This window comes from Brachyistius frenatus, unplaced genomic scaffold (genome assembly GCF_029030835.1).
Source record: "Brachyistius frenatus isolate BFR_SWC_R1_liver_20210118 unplaced genomic scaffold, ASM2903083v1 Contig_16, whole genome shotgun sequence".
In the NCBI taxonomy this organism is placed as follows: domain Eukaryota; kingdom Metazoa; phylum Chordata; class Actinopteri; family Embiotocidae; genus Brachyistius; species Brachyistius frenatus.
Window position 1 is genome coordinate 4,349,264 of NW_027210615.1, and position 19,994 is coordinate 4,369,257.

The 19,994-nt window shown below is 40.7% G+C and overlaps 1 protein-coding gene across 6 annotated transcripts in view; it reads right to left on the reverse strand.

Annotated features, from left to right (window-relative positions):
• Window positions 1-4,085: 4,085 nt before the first annotated feature.
• Window positions 4,086-19,994, reverse strand: part of nphp4 (nephronophthisis 4) — a 182,060-nt gene continuing 166,151 nt past the window's right edge. For 5 of the 6 annotated variants that reach the window (XM_069694067.1, XM_069694066.1, XM_069694068.1 and 2 more), the window contains 7 exons: window positions 17,291-17,447; window positions 16,613-16,677; window positions 16,241-16,326; window positions 14,296-14,467; window positions 11,625-11,804; window positions 9,251-9,394; window positions 4,086-5,541 (listed from right to left, as the gene is read on the reverse strand). In XM_069694067.1, coding sequence (XP_069550168.1) covers window positions 5,401-5,541; window positions 9,251-9,394; window positions 11,625-11,804; window positions 14,296-14,467; window positions 16,241-16,326; window positions 16,613-16,677; window positions 17,291-17,447 — 945 coding nt within the window. In that variant the 3' untranslated portion in view covers window positions 4,086-5,400. Of the gene's footprint in view, window positions 5,542-9,250; window positions 9,395-11,624; window positions 11,805-11,999; window positions 12,056-14,295; window positions 14,468-16,240; window positions 16,327-16,612; window positions 16,678-17,290; window positions 17,448-19,994 lie in introns of those variants that run through there. The other variant, XM_069694069.1, reaches the window with a different exon arrangement.

The following is a 19,994-nucleotide window of genomic DNA, read 5'->3' on the forward strand; positions in this document are numbered from 1 at the left end:
AGACAGAAAACATGTCTTTTTTTTTTTTTAAAGGGTGATTTAAAGCAAACATGGAAGCACGAGTGTGCTCAGTGAACGTCTTTGCAATTAGCTCAGAAAAATGTGATATTTATGCACAGGTTTATATTTTTTGTCTGCTTGTGAAATGGTCACCAAACTCAACGGGAGCCATCAAATGGGACCATTACTGCTCCATGATTCAGTGTGTTTTCTGACGTTAAGTGCACACAGATACCGACTTCCTGTATCCTGTACTGTAGAATTACAGCACCAAAGATAAAAGAAATGCAGTTGTTTTTTTTTTGTACTGGAAGACAAATGAGGCAATCAAGAGTCCTGCTCTCACCATATGTAGGCTTAGGTTTCATGTTTTCTCACAAGAATTATCTGTTGTAATGGCAGCTAACATGTAAGCATAACCAGATAGCTAATATCAGCTTGTCAACATAATACTTTCTTTTACTTCGAAATGCATATAGGACATGTTGAGTTTGTATTAACGAACGATGCTGCGAGTTTAACGGGGTAAACGGTAGCAGATCAAAACGAGGCTTTGAGTTGACATTTTGAGTCAATCGATACACCTTAAATGTCAACATAACAACTTTGACCGTTCCATCCGTTGTTCTCGTCTCTGTTGCATGATAAACGCTTTAGAGGTGATTCGATCTTCAAATGCTTAAAAATACAAATTCATTTCAACTGGAGAAAGAGAACTGTAAACAGATTATTTCCTCACTTCGTGAAATAAAAGTGGCAGGGCATTGTTCGCTCTGGCAGCTCTACACATATGGTTGATAAGCCACTGCATTCAAAATTCACCGAACCCATGTGGATTATCAACAATCTTCTGCATTATGCAAATTACTTTCTCATCCAAAGTAATTTAGTACACTAAGTAAAGGATAAAAGTCTCTCTCACCACAACAGTCAGTTTTTACTGAGAACAGGGACTGTGGATTTTGTCCCTCATCATTTCTGCTTAAAATATAAGGAAGAGATAGTTTAATGTACGTATTCATGTGGTGCCTGTCAATTGAGTTGGTGGATGGGTTATTAACCAGATTACCTGACTACTTCATTCAGAGGTAAAACTAATTATGGTTGAAAGTAAGGTTCAAGATGGAAGTCTGTCTGCAAATTTGACATTACAGTGGACAGTTTGGATATTAATGTATTGCTTGTCTCCAATTTGTCTTCCAGATACATTTGTTCGATCAATAAACTGCTCATGTTTTTGGCCATGTCAGCATTCCCAGACATTAACCACTAACTTTAAAATGTCCTGTGACACAGCTCAACTCCGATAACGGTTGCTCAATACATTTGAAAATATCCATTTTATAAAATATAAGCTGTACCTGATCCAGTTGGAGGTTAGAGCAGTGAAACTAAACCCAATGAGGGAGAAGGAGAAGGAAATCAGCAGGAGAGAAGCTTTTTTAGTCTCCATTTTATTTATGGAATAGTGTTTATCTTCCTTTTCAAGATGGCCTATCAAATGAAATCCGCTGTATGCTCACTGTACAGTTTGCATACAGTAGAGACAAGCAAACAGAGCAAAGCTGATTGATCTATTTATGGAGAAAACAAAGTAAACGACAGGAAAAAGAAGAAACGTATTGCTTTTGCCAGCAGAGTTATTTGTGCTTTATGATCATTTCAGGTCGGAGGTCAGCTTTGACTAACTCTTTTATTTACGACTGCTTGAGAGGAAAGAAGGAAGAACAAGAGTGGGAAGTTGCTGTATGTGTAAGGCTGCCATCTACTGAGAAGCGTCTTCGGTCTGAGTGCATGTTTGCAGCGACAGGAACAGCGACGCTCCCTCAGCTGAACTCTCTCTCTCTCTCTCTCTCTCTCAGTCACGTCTGAGGGCGGGTCCCGCTGAGACGGGTAACGAGGTGATTCGATCTCAGTTCGTTAAGAGCTCTTTCTTCAAGACGCCTTTCTTTTTTTTCTTGCTTTCTTTTCTCACAGGTTCTCCCGCTTTTTACACGGATTGCGTGTCAATGTTTCAGAGCGGGTAAAATCTGTGGGCGGAAACCTTCGAAGAAGCTGCAGTTCAAGCCACACCCTGATCAGCGGTGTCACAGCAGGAGTTTTGTTTTCAAAGCCGCGGAAAACGAAATCAGCGAATTGGGTCTGGAAAGAAATGAAGCTGTGAATTTGAGATTTTTAGTCATAAAAATATCACACGCTGTGTTGTAATGTGTGTTTTCAGTCTGAAGGGAATCGCAGTCACATTAACACGCTCCCTTCTTGTCTCTGCATGACTGCCTTATTCAAACCAGTGGTGAACACGAGGAAGAAGAGCTGGTTGCTAGGTTGCGTATTCTTTCGGTTACACAGCTCTTTGATACCTGCGTTGCTGTATGTTTTCACAGACATGCACCCACTCTCATGGCTTAGGCCATTCAGGCACCTACACACACACACACACACCTACACACACATCTACACACACACACACACACACACACACACACACACACAAAGACCGCACGAACACACAGACATGCACCAACGGGTCGGCCTGGTTCTCTCTAATTCAGGGCAACAACAGGCATCCTTCCAGCCAGGAAAAATATGAAGGAAGCCCCTCCGCTGGGCAGCAAGACAGGAGCCGTCTAACCACACTAACAAGGTGAGCAGACAGTGTGAGCTGTTGTGGCGGGCGTCTGTGCTCTTTCAGGAGGAACCGACAACAAGTGGACCTGCGCTGCTAATAAGGTGTCAGCACGGCTCTGCCCCCTCAGTGAGAGAGCACAGCAGTTTACACATGGGGCTGCTGCACCGAGCACGATCCAGGTATTAAAAGCACCAGAGTAACACTTTTCACACAAAGTAGAGCCACAATAGAAAACACAGACGCGAAAAATCCCAAAATCGGGACGGATGGCAGCAGGAAATCTTCTCGGCACAGAGGCAGCGATGCACGGAAACATGACGGCTGCTCACCATCTCCACCCACAGCAGACACCAGCCGTGAGGACTGGGAAAGGAAACGTTACCCGTGCTGCGATTGTACCCTCCATCTTATATCTCATAAACTCGCAGCGGCTGAAAAGCAGCTCTGCAGGTTTGAAGTCCACAGAACGAATATAACTCTTCCTACTGATTGGTTCAGGAAAAACAAAACTACAAAACAATAAAAACTACAACTACAAAACAAGACAGCCTTGAGTCCTGTCTTATTTGAACATGGACACAAAGTCAGTTTCAATAAATGCGTTTGAAGGCCGCTCATATTACCAGCAAAACTTTAGTTAAAATCAAGTGACCACCATCCTTCTGGTCGTCATATGTAGGTTTGCTGCCAGTGCGTTCATTTAAAGGGTGGAAACAGATGGCAACCAATCACGACGTCACCGATTAGTTTGTGAACTACCGTTCTGAAGCCTTGAGTTTGGCATTTCGGCCGTCGCCATCTTGCTATTTTGAAGCCGGAAGTGACCATATTTAGACGAGCTAGGGGAAGAACGAGCGGTGAATCTGACTCGATCTGATAGCTGAGGACACCATGCCCCGCCCATCTATAGTGGAAACCTGACTGCACCACAGGCCTGTGGCAGACACCCCCCCAAACATACCGCTTTTTGAGGCCTAATATCTAATTAATGATGGAAATATTTTCAGATTGACCGCCAGAAAACTAATAAGGAGGGACTTCAGGGAACAACACCACTGTGTATTGTAGAAAAAAACAATTTACTTTGTCTTTCATGAAGAAATTGAATGGGAGTCTATGGAGCCATAGCCTTTTTGGAGTCGACCTCTAGAGGCCCTCGGTTGTATTGCAGTCTAAGGCACTTCAACACTGGTCTTACGTTTAGGACCTGGAAGCTATATATATCTTTTATATATATATATATATATGTATCTTTTATATAGTCTATGGAGTGAATTTTGTCTGAAAAAACCTTATCTCTTAAAAAGAAAGGGGATAAATTAGATAGCTGATGCCTCAAAGTATCCTCAACTGAACTTTATGGTTTTGGACAGAATCAGGATTTTGAATTTTGTCCCATTTCTTCTATCGCAGCCATGCCAGAAAGCAAACACTTCAGCCAATGACTCATACATAAGGCATTTAAGCATTGTATTAAGACACACTTTAATTCAACATTCAAACCATTCTTTAAGCCGAATATGTAAAATTGCACATGTTTTCTCATGTTAGCAGTGTGTATATTGTCGAACGTTACAGGGAACGAATTATCCCCTGAATACAGCTTTAACATGCATCTTTGGATGGTGTTACCACATTAACATGAAACACAGAGGACGTTCAGGCTTTCTGCTTCAGACACCGTGCCAAAGACGGTAAAGATGAAGTGCGCCAGGCTCGGCTGGTATCTTCATTTTATTAGGCTGTGCTGATGTGCTGAGGCTTATTTTGCAGCCTGCATTCTAATGAGAGAGAGAAAGCGAGGACGGAGGGAGGGAGCGTGGAGGGATTGTGTAACCGTGTTACATAACACAATATGCATAGCCGTCTCTCTCTCCCTCCCTCCGCCTCCATCAGAGAGACACACAGCAGAGCGAGCGAGAGGGCGGGAGGGAGAACGTGGTGGGTTTTAAAAGGGTGCTGGTGTTAATGAGGGCGATGTGAAGAGATGTGCGCCTCGCTGGAAAATCATACCTCATTACGGGCACTGTTCCTAATAATGCCGGTGATGAGGATAAGTTGTTTGGGAGGTGAGGGGACACGGAGAGCGGACCCCTGGCTTGTCTTAGATTAAAACTCAAACATCAAGTGGCATTCGAGTGGGTTTGCTGGGTAATTAAAGTCGATAAAATGTTATTGCTTTCACCCTCAGCCCACCTCCGGATGGCCGGGGCAGAACTGTCAGACATTCGGCGGACGTTTCGCATGAGGACAGCTCACTACTGGGAAACGGCCTCGCCACCGAAATTGCAGACTTTGCGCTGCTTTGCTTTAAACAAAATAGGACTCGTGTGACTTCAGTTACTTCCTTTTGCTTCATTCATGCAGCCAAATTTCAGCCTTTGTGCGTAAAGGGACGGATGAGCTTAGTTTCTGCTCCGCTTTAGTGTATGAAGTGTTGTGTGTTCAAAGCTTCTGAAAGAAAAAAGCTTTGGCTGCTTGTTTTGCCTTCAATATATTCGATTCTGGAGACGTGACCTCATTTCAGTGAAGCTCATTGAGCCAGCAGACAGACTTCATTCATACTTCATATTCCTACATCCTACCTTGTACAAAAACTTGAAAAAGAAAACACATGTAATAAAAAATATAAATATTGATCTAATACAAAGTTATACCCACTAGCCATTAACCAAAAACAGCTGATTTGTACTCTTTTGAGTTTGTTTCAAATATATCCGTCAACATTTCCAGACAGAAGCTTTGACTCGCTGTTTGAAACAACCATCAGCTCACGAATACTTGACTTTAACACAGAACGTCTCCTCCGTCTTCTCCTCCAGGTTGTTCACGTAGACCAGGATCTCCGCTGAGCCTGGACTCTGGCTGGCGGCGAATCGTAGTCCGATGGTGTAATTCTCTCCACCGCCGATCTGACCGCAGAGAACACAACAAACACACCTCATTGATATGAATGCTTTGTTTTTACATTTTGAACAGTAGAGCTGCTCTTTGCATCAACAAGTCAAATCTCTCTGCAATGTGTATTCATATTAAAGATGAAATCTGATTGGATGTGCACTGTTCACATTATTACAGAAGCCTTATCTGTAGTCAACAATGCTTCAAACCTTGATTTGATGGCACAAACTTGTAGCTGTGAGCTGAATATGCTATTATAGTTTTTGAGTATTAACTACTGTTCAGCTATACCAATACAGAGAAAACACAGGTGGGTATTTTTCTAATGTTGTTTTATTGCTTAATTTGTTTTTAATTGCTTTTTTTTTTTTTTTTAACTCTATTTGTTTTGTTTTAGTTGTCTGATGTTGTGCAGCACTGTGGTCAGCTGCTGTTGTGTATAATTGTGCTATATACATAAAACCACTTGACTTAATATGATAACATGAACCAAATGAGCCCCAGAGAGCCCAATAAGAGCCACAGCTAAACTGACTTGTGATGACAAACAGCTCCAGGACCTCATTATCATGTATACACTAAATTACAGCTATATGTCAAAGTAATCTCTTAAAACCTCCACAGTAAATAAGAACAACAGTTTTGCACATAAAACATACAGTATAGGTAATACACCAGTTACAGATCTGTCACCAAACTTCACAGTATTCATACATTTCAAGTCAGGGACCTAGATTTTCAAAATAAAAAAACAACATTTGTCTTTCAGTGCATCAATTGGAAAAAGATTTAATCTGCTACATACTTTAAAACCTGAAAGCTGTGGAGACTCTACTTCTCCAAACTAAATAAAATACAGATTTAAAACGATGTTAAAAAGCTTTGGGGTCTTTCTTCACAAGGAAATATAACATCTAAATTTTGAATCACAGGTTGTTCCATCTTGTTTTGTCGTATTTCTTCGTCCTCTGAGCCATGTCCTCCTTTCAAGTAAAACTCACAGTAAACCGTATTTGTTTCAGCGTCTTCAGTGCAGGCCATTAGATTTGCAGTAATTATACTAATTTGTCTGGAGAAGGTAAAACATTTTCAGAGAACATAAATGTCCTCTAAACAGAGCTGGATGTTTATCCAGGTTATTGTGTATCGTCACTGTGGGTTTCCCCTGCCTAATTTCAGGAGAGGTGTCTGGAAAAAGAAAATAATTACACGAGGAAACACCAACTGGTTTGCATTCACAATTGTTCCAACCTCCTGACATCCCACTCATTGTTTTGTTTTTTGGTCTAAATTACCAGGCAGAGTGCAAATTTGATTATTCTTTTCTCTAATTAAAAGGGAGACAATGCCTTATGTTGTAATGTTTTTCTTCAAGGAAAACGGCGTTCAAGGTCTGTATTTGGTCATTTTTTTGGTTCTCCCAGTATTTCAATCAGACCTGAAGTGTCTTCTTACGTTTCCTGTAATAGCCAACAACAGAAATATGGGTCAATTTGGGGGATTTATGTTGTAATCTTCCCCAAAAGCACTACGGTATTAAACTTTGCTTTTCCTCTTGACAGCTGGTTTTTTATAGAGGTAGTTATGTCAAAAAAGAGAAAGGTCTCTCCAAATTTGCTTAATGCTGCGGGCACAGTAAATTCTTTATAAGACACCTAGAGCCTCGCTGACAAGATGGAAAAAGGAATGGGCTGTTTTTCATTCTGCCCACCTCCTGTCTAATTGATGCAGTGTCTTCTGGTCAACAACAGTGAGGCTCTTTCATTTTTTATGTGGAAATAGGGTCCCATTGCATCTCCTTCATTTATTTGCTCATTTAAAATGATGGCTTCCCATTTGTTTTGCTATTTTATCACACCTCGGCAAATGAAAGGCAGCAACAGCAGTGACTCCAGTGTTTCATGTCTGTGAGTGATTCAGCAACGAGAGACGGAGAGGCTGACCACATAACAATAAACCAGCAGCAGTGATTACTTTGTTATATTCCTGTCATTGTGTTCAGAGAGAAAAACAATGAAACTGCAGAGGAACGAACAGACATCATGAGAAGCGACACGTCATTGATGTCTTTTACTCACCGGTCAGGATGACAAGAAAGTCAAGTTTATTTAGGATGGCTGCGCTTCCCATCGCGTGACTCTCCACAATGAGCATGTTGGTCAGAATTTTTCCTCAAGGTTCAACAATGTCTGTCTGGTGCACTGGTACAACGCTTAATCAGCGATGTTACAGCATCGACAATTCATGATTTTGAAAAGGAGTGCAACAAAGCTGATCCAGAGGCGGATATCAGGCCAAAATCTCAGTAGTACAGAAAAATACAGTTCTGGAATATCTAAGTCCTCATACACACCATGATGCAACTGTTTTCTCTTTCATCTACAGTTTCATCATATCTGTGCTGTAATCTAAAACTATACAGCAGGACTTTTACACATTTATGAAGGTTCATGATATTCAAGCTCTTATGAAACAGATTCAAACAATGCTGATTAAACCATCACCGCCACAAGTACCCCTCTGTATTTCACAGTGTACAGAGTTGTTACATTTAGGCAGAGCAGTGCACCAGAGACTTCTGCTTGTTGTAGCCTGCAAAATGCTGGATTAGCCCGATGCTAACTTGAATAGAGATCAAATAATTCAGCCGTGCAGCTCCTCCAGAGTTTAATGTTATCGGACTGATCACTGCACTCTTGACCCAGTTTATTGATGTTTTGATCTCTTGGTGACCTTTCACGAGTTTTGGCCTTCTGAAACCATGAAGCCTATCACCAACAGACTGATCAAGAACCTGCTCAACAGCTGTGTGCTACATCAGGATGACTCCTTCGAGCCTGTAGATCAGACTGAAGTTGGTGGAGATGGCTTTAAGCCAAGTCTATTCAAATTCTGGCCCACGGGCAAGACAAGGCCTGTTTGAAATTTTCTGTGGTCCGTGTGAAGATGCCTGTCTGGATATTACAGTATATTACTGTTTTCACCTTATATAAATATAGACATGGACCTGCTGTAAGCACCTTCTGTCTGCTTGGAATTGTTTTGATAGCATCATAAACAGGCCCAGACTGTTTTACTATGCTTACCTTGTAATTTGCTGTCTAAAATTGATACCATAAAAAGGATGTGTGTGATCAGTTTATTCCATGGCCTAATATATCTATTAACACAAAGAGTTACTTGTTGTCATTAATTGAAAAAAAAATATTCTGTGCAGTCTCTGAGCCACCAGTGATCTTCCTCTCCAGGGGACCAACGTTGTTTTGTTTCCATCCCATATTCAGGATGCAAAAAGAGGAATAGCTCCGGGAACTACTACATTGTACCAGACAACAGACCCCCCCACCCCTCACATCCCGCCTGTTTGATGGCCACGTCTGGCCCATGTATTTGAAACATAACAACATCAGGAACATGTTTAAATGTCCACCAAAACTGAAGACTTAAAATGTTTGTCTACACAGGAACTTCCGCCTTTTCAGTTGCCTGTCTCACAAATACACTTCTATTTATGTCAATACTGCTGCTTACACAGGCAAAGAAACAGCGGATGTTTCACTTTCCCCATATTTCCGTACACATCATGGATCTGTTTAATCTGTTGGTCCACAGCACTTTTCATTAAAACTCATGTTAACAATGTAGATGCCTTTAATCAAATTTAATTGATTTTACTCTATCAAAAGTTAAAGAGCTGGACGACTTCCTGTGTTGTGTTACCTGGAATTTGTCTTCTTTGAACTGCAGCATGTCTGGATGGTCCGAGCGGAGCAGGAATGTGTGGCTTTTAGTGTAAGGGTTGGTGTAGGTGATTTTCCTGGAGCTGCCACGCCCACCACCGACTGGGACACACACTTCGAACGCCTGCAAACAAACACACACACGCATACGGTTGACACCATACTGTTTAGTTACTGGTGAGCCCAATTTCAGTATCACACACAAGTTTAAAACTCGTGCCACAGCAGCAATTTTTGGGGGTATGGAAGATAAGGAAGGGAAATGTGACGTTCAAAAAACAGCAACTGAAGTCAGGAATAAAACTATCAGAGCAGACTATATGTAGAACACTAAAGAGTCCCTGCACATCGTTCTGACCAAAAGAGTAAACTTGAATATGCAAGAAAATGTTGTATGGAAAGGTGAACTACTGCTTGGTTTAAGAACTGTTACTGAAATGACCTTGAGTGGCCGGATTTGAATCCCTTTGAAAATCTTTGGTGGGATATAAATAAAGCAGTATTAAGCAATATTGGACTAATTTTAGTTATTTATTCCTGTTGGTAAACTCAACATGTCTCATGTTGAATTATTAAACTTTCCTTGGTTGTTTATAATACAATTTCTTTTCTTTGCCTTGGTCTGTTTTCATAATAAATTCACATCACCAGACTTTTCGGCAGGTTGGCTGATTAACTTTATTTCTGTTGTGTGCACTGATTACAACATCATGAACATGCATTTTACACAAAAGGAAAAAGATGAATTAGCTGTAAAGTCGACATCTTTGATAGTTGGTCAGGTACACAGTCAGTCAGTTAGACATTTGGTTTAGAGAGGCAGGCCCCAGATACAGAGGGGATTGGCTCTGAGTGCTGGCCTGGGATCCACTAGACTTATCCATTTCATGACAAAAGCCATAAAGGGATTGGGAATGTTCAGCAGGCCGAGGGAACTACCAGGATGATTCAAGCACTGAGTATGACTCTGAGTCACCAGTGGCTTTTAGTTAGGCAGAATAAGAGAATTGTTTATCATGCCGCTGTTTTTAGGAACTGAAAAAAAAAAAAGCTGCAGCATGAATTTCAACTAAATTCATATTGACAGTTACCACATAAAGCTTCAAAGAGATATCATTTTTGTTTATGCCGTGACGTTTTTGTCCTTTGCAAAATGCCCGCTTTATCCACAGTGTAAATGGGCCAGGGCCAGTTTGTTTGTATATTCTGGTGTGTTAAGTGAGTAATGTAGTCTCTAACTGTTGGTGAGGTGAGTAATCGGCCACGGGTGCCTGGTGAGTTCAATTCTTTTTAACTCCACAGCCCCAGATTTATTTTTTTGTTTTTCATTTTTGGACTCTCAGACTTTTTTTCCAGACGCCTCCAACGAGCACTGACTTGAGTACAGTAATTGAGGACATTTATCAAGTTTCATGCAGCTCCCTTTCACACACCAAAAGCTTTACAGAACTTTTTTCACACATGCAGTAGCTCTACCTAAGACATGTAAAAGGACTTTCATCTGTAAAAAGTATGGACTCCCGCGACAGGTTAACCTGAAGTCCCAAACTGAGATTTAATACGATACTAACAACAAAACTCTGTTGCATTAGGAACTTTGATTGTCAAATATGGGCTATTGACCAATTGTGTTGACAGTGTGAACCTTTGAGGTCAAAGACTAGGAAAGTCCAAAATGGTGGGAAACATACCAAATTAGCTCAACCACGACTTCCAGTTTAATGCAAGCCTGCACAGCTGGAATTCAAACTACTCAGTTATTAGACAAGAGTAGATGCTACAAATACATATTTTTTATTGCCCTAGTAGCAACCAAGCTCGGTAACTAACCAGCAATACTCTACTGACAGTTTGTAAACCAGCTGGCTTGGCGGGCTATCGTAGCATGCTCGTGTTAGCATGTGACCTTGTACAGTGACGAGACTGTTCCCCTGAATTCTGGCTTCTAGCGCTTTCCAGGGCTTTTTTTTTTTTTCCAACATATACGCATTCTTTGTAGCGTTCAGCACTGCAAAATAATCAAATGATGATTGTTCAATACCAAATGGGAGGGGGGCTAAAATTTCAACATTTGGAGCAGATGGATGAAACTGTAATGAGCAGGTCTGTTGACACTGCATTACTCTCGCCGTTGGTGTTGAAGCAGACACATGGCACTGTGTTTACACCTGCTGCTGACAAAGCGAATAAAATGGCACCACATAAAGTTACTAAAGTACAGTTCATTGGAGAATGGTGACCACTCTGTGAGAAGGGCAGTGCGGGGGTTTATAATGACTATGATGGGATAATAAGTACACACAGTCAAACATTTTAATGAAGTAAAGCCAGGGGGGGAAAAAAAAGCCTCCCACCTTGGACAGGACGGGACGGTGGACATTGAGGCAGATCATCCAGGCAGTGACCAGCCGCCGGTGCTCCACGTCCACTGCGTTCACGTACAGGAAGCGGCTGCCGGCCTGCCACGGCTGCAACTTCAGCTGGAGCTCCTGCACTGCTGCTGGAGGCAACACAAACACAGCCGCCGGGTCCACCTGCAGAGCGGTAAAGGTTGATTGGGTTTGGCAGTTAGGTGAAGCGATGCTGTTGATTGGATGGGTTGTGAGAATGAAGAAGACACACAGACGGCAGAGAGGCATTGACCGAGTGACAGAAAGAGTGTGACACAGTGTGGAGAAGAAGGGATACGTTTAATAAGAAGAGATTAAAAAAAAAAAAAAAAAAAAAAAGGTGTTTAACAGAGTCAGAGGGAAGTAAAGGTGGTGCACAGATTACAGGAGAGTGGCTGAGAGAATGAGGTTGGGTGAAAAAGGCAAAAAGAAGCAGCAGACAATGAAATGAGAGAAAGTAGAGGCAGGCAAGTGACAGACATAAGGACATGAGAATGAGATTTACTGCGCAGCTCCTTTTCAATCTGTTGAGAAAAGCCAAGCTATTCTCTAATGCTGAGCTTTATCCTGCTTTATAAGACTTCCCCGATGCATTCCACAGTGCCGAGACCTGCCGAGAGAGTCAGATCAAAGCGACCGCTGATGCATACGGTGAAACCTTTTAAAAATACATCTGTCTATTTTTCAGCTGGTACCCTATTTCTAAAGGGGAAAGTTTGGGTCGTACTGTATGCTCCCACGGTGGCTGTGACATTCCATGACTTTTTTTTTTTACCATGATTGAGTAATATGAAATGCCATTTTGCTGCAACTCTGAGTGAGAAGCATTGTCAAACTCCCTCCGCTTTTGTACTCGGTTATGAATAAGAAAGAAATCTATTAAAAATAGAGGGCAATCTGACACTCCTGGAACATCATTTCATATGTTCAGAGAGCATATAACCATCGCTAATTCTTCAGATTGTGTCCCGACATAATCTGACATGATTGCAGAAAGTGATGAGGGAACCTAATAAAATTAAATGAAAAGACATGAAACGACTCATTATGCTGTCAATCTGCATTTGGATGTTCTTGATAATGATTTGAATCTTAACCTGGGGTTATAACAAAAGAGAGTGTCGCTATTCTATTGTTTCCTGCTGCTAGTGGAGCAATTTGCATAATATCATTTTGGATATGCAAGTTGAAAACTGCTAATACGGGAAGAAACTTGTCAAGAAGAAAATGATCAACTTCTCTTTAGATAGGTAAGACTTGATGTTTGAGTTCTTTTGATTCCACTTTCTCTCTGTTCTCTGTGTTGCTTCATATCTCTGTCATGTTGTACAATTAACAAATGAACAAAACGAATGAAATAAACTATTCCTACATAAAACTATATTTGAAGATTAAATAGTTTTATTTTAGCTTGAGCATGCTGTTTTCACATATTTAACAAGGCAATCCAAATCCAAAGCCCACCTGATTAATAATATGCTGGTACAGTGTCATACTTGTCCAGACCATAAGCTAAGATTAAGTAGCAGGACAAATGTGTGAGGGAACATGTACAGGTGGTAAATAAGATGTAACACTTAGTCCACCACCTTAAACTACTCCAGCTGTTTGCATGTTCTTTGTCTCTTTCTAAATTAAATCCAAACAAGATTCATGTATTTAACTAGAGTGCCTGGTTTTCCATTTTCTCTTGTAGTTATGAAGATTTGAATGGAACTCTCCGTTCGAGGTCCTCACGGGTCTAAAATTCAAATTGGACCCATCGACAAACTACCTTAGGCAAATGTGCATAATTTAATTTACATAGAAAATTAAATTATGCACATCGAGGCACATGTCCACCCACCTCTAAGCCTGGTTCTTTCTGTTAAAAGGGAATGTTGAATTGTTGGGTTCCTCTGTATAATGTTGTACAATTCTGTAGTCAAGACTTTACTGTGTTAAGTGCATTGAAATAACCTGTTGTGTTTTGGTGCTATATAAATAAAATTGCATTGAATTGAATGGCTTATCCTAAAGTCTGAACAGACCTGAGGGAAACAAAACCTGTTCCAAAATGCAGTTTACCCAGACAGCCTCGAATACACCAACAGAGCTATTGCAGGAGCATGATGCTCCACTAATTAAAGGGCAGCTGCCATCCAAAAGAGCAATAATACATTCTTTTTCTTGCACTCCACACATGTTCCACAAAATACAAATGTTTTACTACATTAGATGGAACACACACACACACACACACACACACACACACACACACACACACACACACACACACACACACACACACACACACACACACACACACACACAGAAATATAACTGGAAAAGCAGGTGTTTGGTTCCATTTAGGTATGAGACATTTTGAGACTCAGAACTGAAAGCTGCAGCAATAAAACAAGACCCTCCCTTATTTAAAGTATTATTTTGTCATCTTTCCAATTAAGTATTTGCTCATAGAAACTAAGTGGACCTCTGAAGCCCTCTCCTCCCCACAATGCTTCAATATGATTTCTGTGAAACATATGTGTTGATAGAGGCCCGCAGCCCAAACTAGAGAGAACATGATGTAAAATATGTTACATAAGTTACTGTTTATATTATTTACAAATTGAAAAGAGGAATTTAAGTGTACCTCAATCTCCTTGGGGTGTGATGAGAAACATTTGACCTTGCGAACAGCCTGCTTGCCCCTCAGAACGAGTGATTGACAGATCCGCTGGCCAGTCACACAGCTGACGTCCACCCGCTCCAGGAAATGCACGTACATCTGCCAGATCTGGGAGGGCGCTGCCATCCACTTATCACTACAGAGAAAAACAACATCAAGAACAATTATGCTGAGGCCCCCTGGAGACCGAGGGGGAGCAGCATTAGATCGCAGATGAGGAGGGCTGATCCACGGCATTTTAATAAGGAGGAACATCATCATCATCATCATCATCCTCTCACTGCTGAGATGAAGGATATGTGGCTATAAGAGTGGGAGGCCATACAGTCATCTGCTCTCAAGGAGCATTTAGAAATATTTGGAATGGAATTGAAGTGATACGAGTTTTAGAGGACAGACACAACATCAGTAATGTTGGACTGAAGCAGCTGATAAGGGATGTTCAACATGATAACGTTGTAACAAATGTACACAGTGAATCCTCCAGTGATGCTTTGTTGACATTTGTTGATGTTTTTTTCCTTGGATATTTTCTTCAAACAAGACTCTACGGGATCCAAAACCTCACAGATTCACAGGGTGCCATTTGATGTTGATAATCTGATTCATTGCTAAATTGTTTGGGGATTTACAACCTGAAAGTTAAATATTAACTAAGAAGGGTCAATTAAATTCCATTTAATTTGATTCTTTAGCTAACAGGCTCCTCTTCTGTTGGAACCAGCTCCTAGTTTGTCAGACACCCACTGCTCTCCTCTCATCCTAACCGGTTGATGCAGATGCCTGCCCATCTCTGTCTGTCAGAGTTTGTTGTTGAAGGTAGGAATTGTTGAATCATGTTTCTCAGTATTATCGTAAGGTTTCAACTTTAATATGTAAAGTATCCTCAAATGACAAACAGGATGTTGTGATTAGTGCAATATAAAAATAGGTGAATTGAATTGAACCAGATAATTTTGAGCCCCAGTTGAGTTGCCATGTGTCAAAATCTAGTTTTAACTTCCATTATTACTTCCATTTAAGTTAGTGTTTAATACAATTACAAAAAAAAAAATACTGACACACTTGAAAATGTAGGGCTGATTGATTTTACTTCAACCCAGGAGGACTGAATGATCCCGGTGTCTCGGCGTGTGATGAAGGTGCCGTGTGCCCGCTGCACTCTATTTTATATGTTAGGTGTTACTTGTGTTTTTGTCAATGGGCTTAATTCCTGTACAGACACATGACTTTGATGGCACATGATCAAAAGAAAAAGGAAACTCTCATAAGGAAGAGTTTTTGACAACCAGTAGAGCTGTGTAGAAATGTTTCTGTTTTGTCTGTGTCTTGCATGCAAATGAGTATATGCATGATGCATCCACATTCAACTAACTGACAGACAGCAGCAGTAACATTATTCAAATATAGTCTTTGCAGGTGTTTTATGACGATACAAATATATTTGACACTTTAGTCAGGCCTCAAGGATACACACAGTGTTTTGATGAGAAACACTGAATGTAAATAAAAGTCAGAACTTCATCATACCGATGACATCAGAGCTGAATGATAAAGCCCTGACATTTCATGACAGGAAAACATTAGACCTACATATTAACAAACCCACACAATAATGATGGAGGACTAGAGGATGGATTCTGTTACTTCAGGCAGTCAGACCACCAAACCTCCATCTAATTAGTTAATTAATTCAAGCCTGCATGAACAATTTAATTAGTCCAAAATAGAATGCTTCTTCAGGCTAAGCTGTGTGTGTGTGTGTGTGTGTGTGTGTGTGTGTGTGTGTGTGTGTGTGTGTGTGTGTGTGTGTGTGTGTGTGTGTGTGTGTGTGTGTGTGTGTGTGTGTGTGTGTGTGTGTGTTTGTGCTCACTCTGTACAGTGCGCCTGGTCAGTAAATAATACATACGTGAAAACCATCACAAAGAATTTTTTTTTGTGTGGACTGGGACTCCCCGGCACTTTCAAGTACACATCCTGAGGCTCCCCTGGCACCTAGGCAGAGACAAAGTAAGAGGCAGAAAGATATTAAAATGGAAGGTTCAAAAAGAGTAAAAGAAGCAGGAATAAAAGAAACCCCACATTAGCTACAAGTGTACGGTATGATGCAAGGGCAAGCCTTTTGTCTATTAAAACGGCAGAAATTCATGACAGGAGAGTTGGAATAAAGTGTTTCCCCCTGAACAGTTATCACCCCATGAATTAATCCCCTGCTAATATTAGTGCTGGTTATTTGGAGCAGGAACTAAAAAGGTGTAATAAAATAATGTCATTCTCTCACCAGCATCCTTGTCTGGCAGATGATGTTCGGGTCGCTGCAGCGCACGGAAATGTCAGTGTCTCCATCTGATTAACCCACAAACAATATGGAAATGGTGTATTTAAGCAGTGTTTATGAATGGGAACAGTTCTAACAGCAGATTGAACTCTTCCCTTAATATTGGCAGGGTTGCCAATATTAAGGAAAGAGTTCAATCTGATATGTTTTTTTTATGTATGCATCCATAATATAGACACACAAACATGTGTATGTGCTGTACATGTTTTACTACTTTCTTCATTTGATCCATTTTTAATTTCCCGCCTTACTTCCACATACTGTACGTCTCCTTTGTTACGTACCTTTTGTGATGAAAATTGTATTATTTTGGAAGATTGTTATTTTAGTTAAAGCACAATGAAATGAGGGCAGAATACACTATTCATTCCCATTCGCCTATCTATGTCATGTAAATATGTTACTGTATTTTATGTATTTGCACATTTACATGCACCTTTTTAAGCCCATACTACAGAGTAAGAGTACCTATTAAAGATGTATTCTCTCATTCAAGCATGAAACCCATACTGAAACTGCAAAATATTAAAATGAAATAAAACTCATTCAGAACTATCTAAACACAGTCAGTGAAGGATGAATAGGAGCTGCGGGGCAGAGTGATGGTTCGTGGGGGACAACCTGCGGGGTCGTGCCATGGTGGCAGGCGGATGGCCTTCTTAAGGAAACACAGCTCAGGGTGATAAAGTCGGAAAGTCTGGTCAACAACGTGGGGTGTTGGCTCCACATTCACTTGGCAGATGGCCATCGGCTTGCTGTCTTCCGCTTTGAATGTAACCTGCGGAGGAAAGGTGAGAAGTCAGCGGTATCAGCAGCAGGCTACTTCGCTGCCTGATGTTACATATCCCAAGCAGTGAAACAGCATTTACATCATTCGCAGTGAGACTCAGTGAACGTGGAGCAACCAAAACAGTCAGAGCTGGCTTCTAAGTTTTTTTTCAAGGAGACATACAAGTTATAAATGTGTCTTGTCTTCATAGTTTTGTTTCAGTCACCGACTGTAACACTAAGTAATTGCTGAGACCTGGAAATATGGTGACATTATTAAAACAGTAATGAGACTGGTTATAAAATCATGTAAACAGCTTTACAAAATTATCTAGACATACCAATATTTCCTAACAATTTATTGCCTTACATATACAGATACATAGCGCAGTCCAACTCGAGTGATGTCTGCATGTTTGAAGAAAGTATCCAGTTTTTCACCAAAAAAGCTAAATTTGGAGAAATGTTCAAGAGACTAATTTTGTGTCGCAAAATGATTTATATTTTGTCTTATTGTGTGTCACACTCAGATTTATCTTTGCACACCAAGGATAGAGTTTCAGGAGGTAAATCTTAAAAGTAAGCATAGCTGCAATGGCATAACACTACTCGGGAGGGCTTCAGGGTGGGACCATATGCACATGAGCCATGTCAAGTCAACACCTGAGAGATTAAATATATTTCACACCTACTATACTGAGTGCAATAGGTATATATATATATATATGACCTTCCCATCTTGTACACTAAGATATAGCCTTTTTTGTGTATCATCATTTTTTTTTTTATTGAAATTTTCCAAAACTCTATTAGTGATATGTCACGTGTGTGGGGTGTTTGTGGAAAGGGGAGGGGTCAAAAAACAACAAGTGCACAGCCAGTCACATTTATGTTACCTCGTAGCATACCTGACCTGATGTTGGTTGTCTAGTACAGTAGTACGTCAGTAGGTCAAAATTAAACCAGGATGTCAGGCTGTACACTGTAATGAATGTTTACAGTGAATCATTTGAACATTTTAGAGACTCTTTTAAAACTCTACGAGTACTTTGCTGTACTTCTTATCTGAATCAAGAATTGGATTTATAAAAATAAGATCACAGTTCTCATAACTAGATTTTTTATTTTTAAATAAAATAAAAACAACAACATTTCATGAAGATTTTTTAATTTAGGCAGGTCATGTATGTTAGGTAGTAACTGAGCTTTCTCTCTAGCTCTCTCTGTGTGTGAGATCTCAAACTCTGCTATCATTACATATTTAAAGAACCTCTACATTTGAATTCCTTGACTCTCTTTAGTGAAATGCAGAACCGTAATTACCATGTTTTCTTCCTGAGGCAGTTCAGCTCCAAACAACATATAACGTGTTTGAAAAAGCAGCCTGTGAGAAGCTTTATTTAAAAATTCACCAGAGGGTATGATGATGATGATGATGATGATGGAGCACGGTGCATGCTAGAATATAAAAGTTAGCTGCAATACGACTACTGAAACCCCCGCAGAGCAGCTGAATATGCTTTGAAGATTGCTGCATTAAAATAGCCCTGAGGATCTGTGCAAATCAACACAAATGGGTTCATAACATACATATGCATTAATTTCATATGGTTACATATGATGGCTGATGTAAACACACATCACCACACATGGGGACACGTTGGAATTGCTATCCTGCTCACGCATCTTCAGACTCAACGCCATCTTAAATGATTTTTACGATACAACGCTACAAACAACTAAAGCAGAGTTGCTGCAAAAGGTGCCGGATTAGATTTTGCCCATCAACCTTCCTTCAGTAGCCATTGATGATGATGTGAAAACATGCTTTTAGAAAAAAAAAAATTGTGTGCAAATTTATTGAAAATCAAAAACTGAAACCTCTTATTTACACATGTATTATTGCCCTCAGCTGTGGCACACCAAGATGTGGGCAGATGCATCGTCTTGGCTTTACCATTGTGAATACACATTTCACACTGCATGTCGGGACAAGAAACCAACCATGAAGTCCAAGGAACTTTCTATAAACCTCTTTGGTAAACTTGTGGTGAGGCATATATCAGGGCGAGGGTGTAAAACTATTTCTAGTGATTCGACTGTTCCCAGGAGCACAGTGGCCTCGTTAATTATGAAACTAAAGTCTGAACCACCCGGACAGTTCCTAGACTTGGCTATCAGACCAGACTAAAGGAGGTCCGTCGGTAGGTCCTTGGTCATCGTGGTGATCAAGGAACCAATGATTACTCTAACAGAGCCTCAGAAGCTGCAGAAACAGGACACTTTCCCATGAGGACAACCGTCTCACAGACACTACATAAATCAAGCCTCATTGGCAGAGTGGCTAGACAGGAGCCACTCTTGAGTAAAACGCATTTTGTGGGGTGATGAGAGCTGTTTAGGCAGAACTTCAAGCATTATGTCCCGGAGCATCAAGCAAGACAATGCTGAAGTGGCTCAGGGAAAACTGTCCTCGAGTGGCTCGGTCAAAAAAGCCCCGAATAAAACCTCATAGAATCTCCACATCTCCACATTACCCATTTAAAATCCAGTCTGC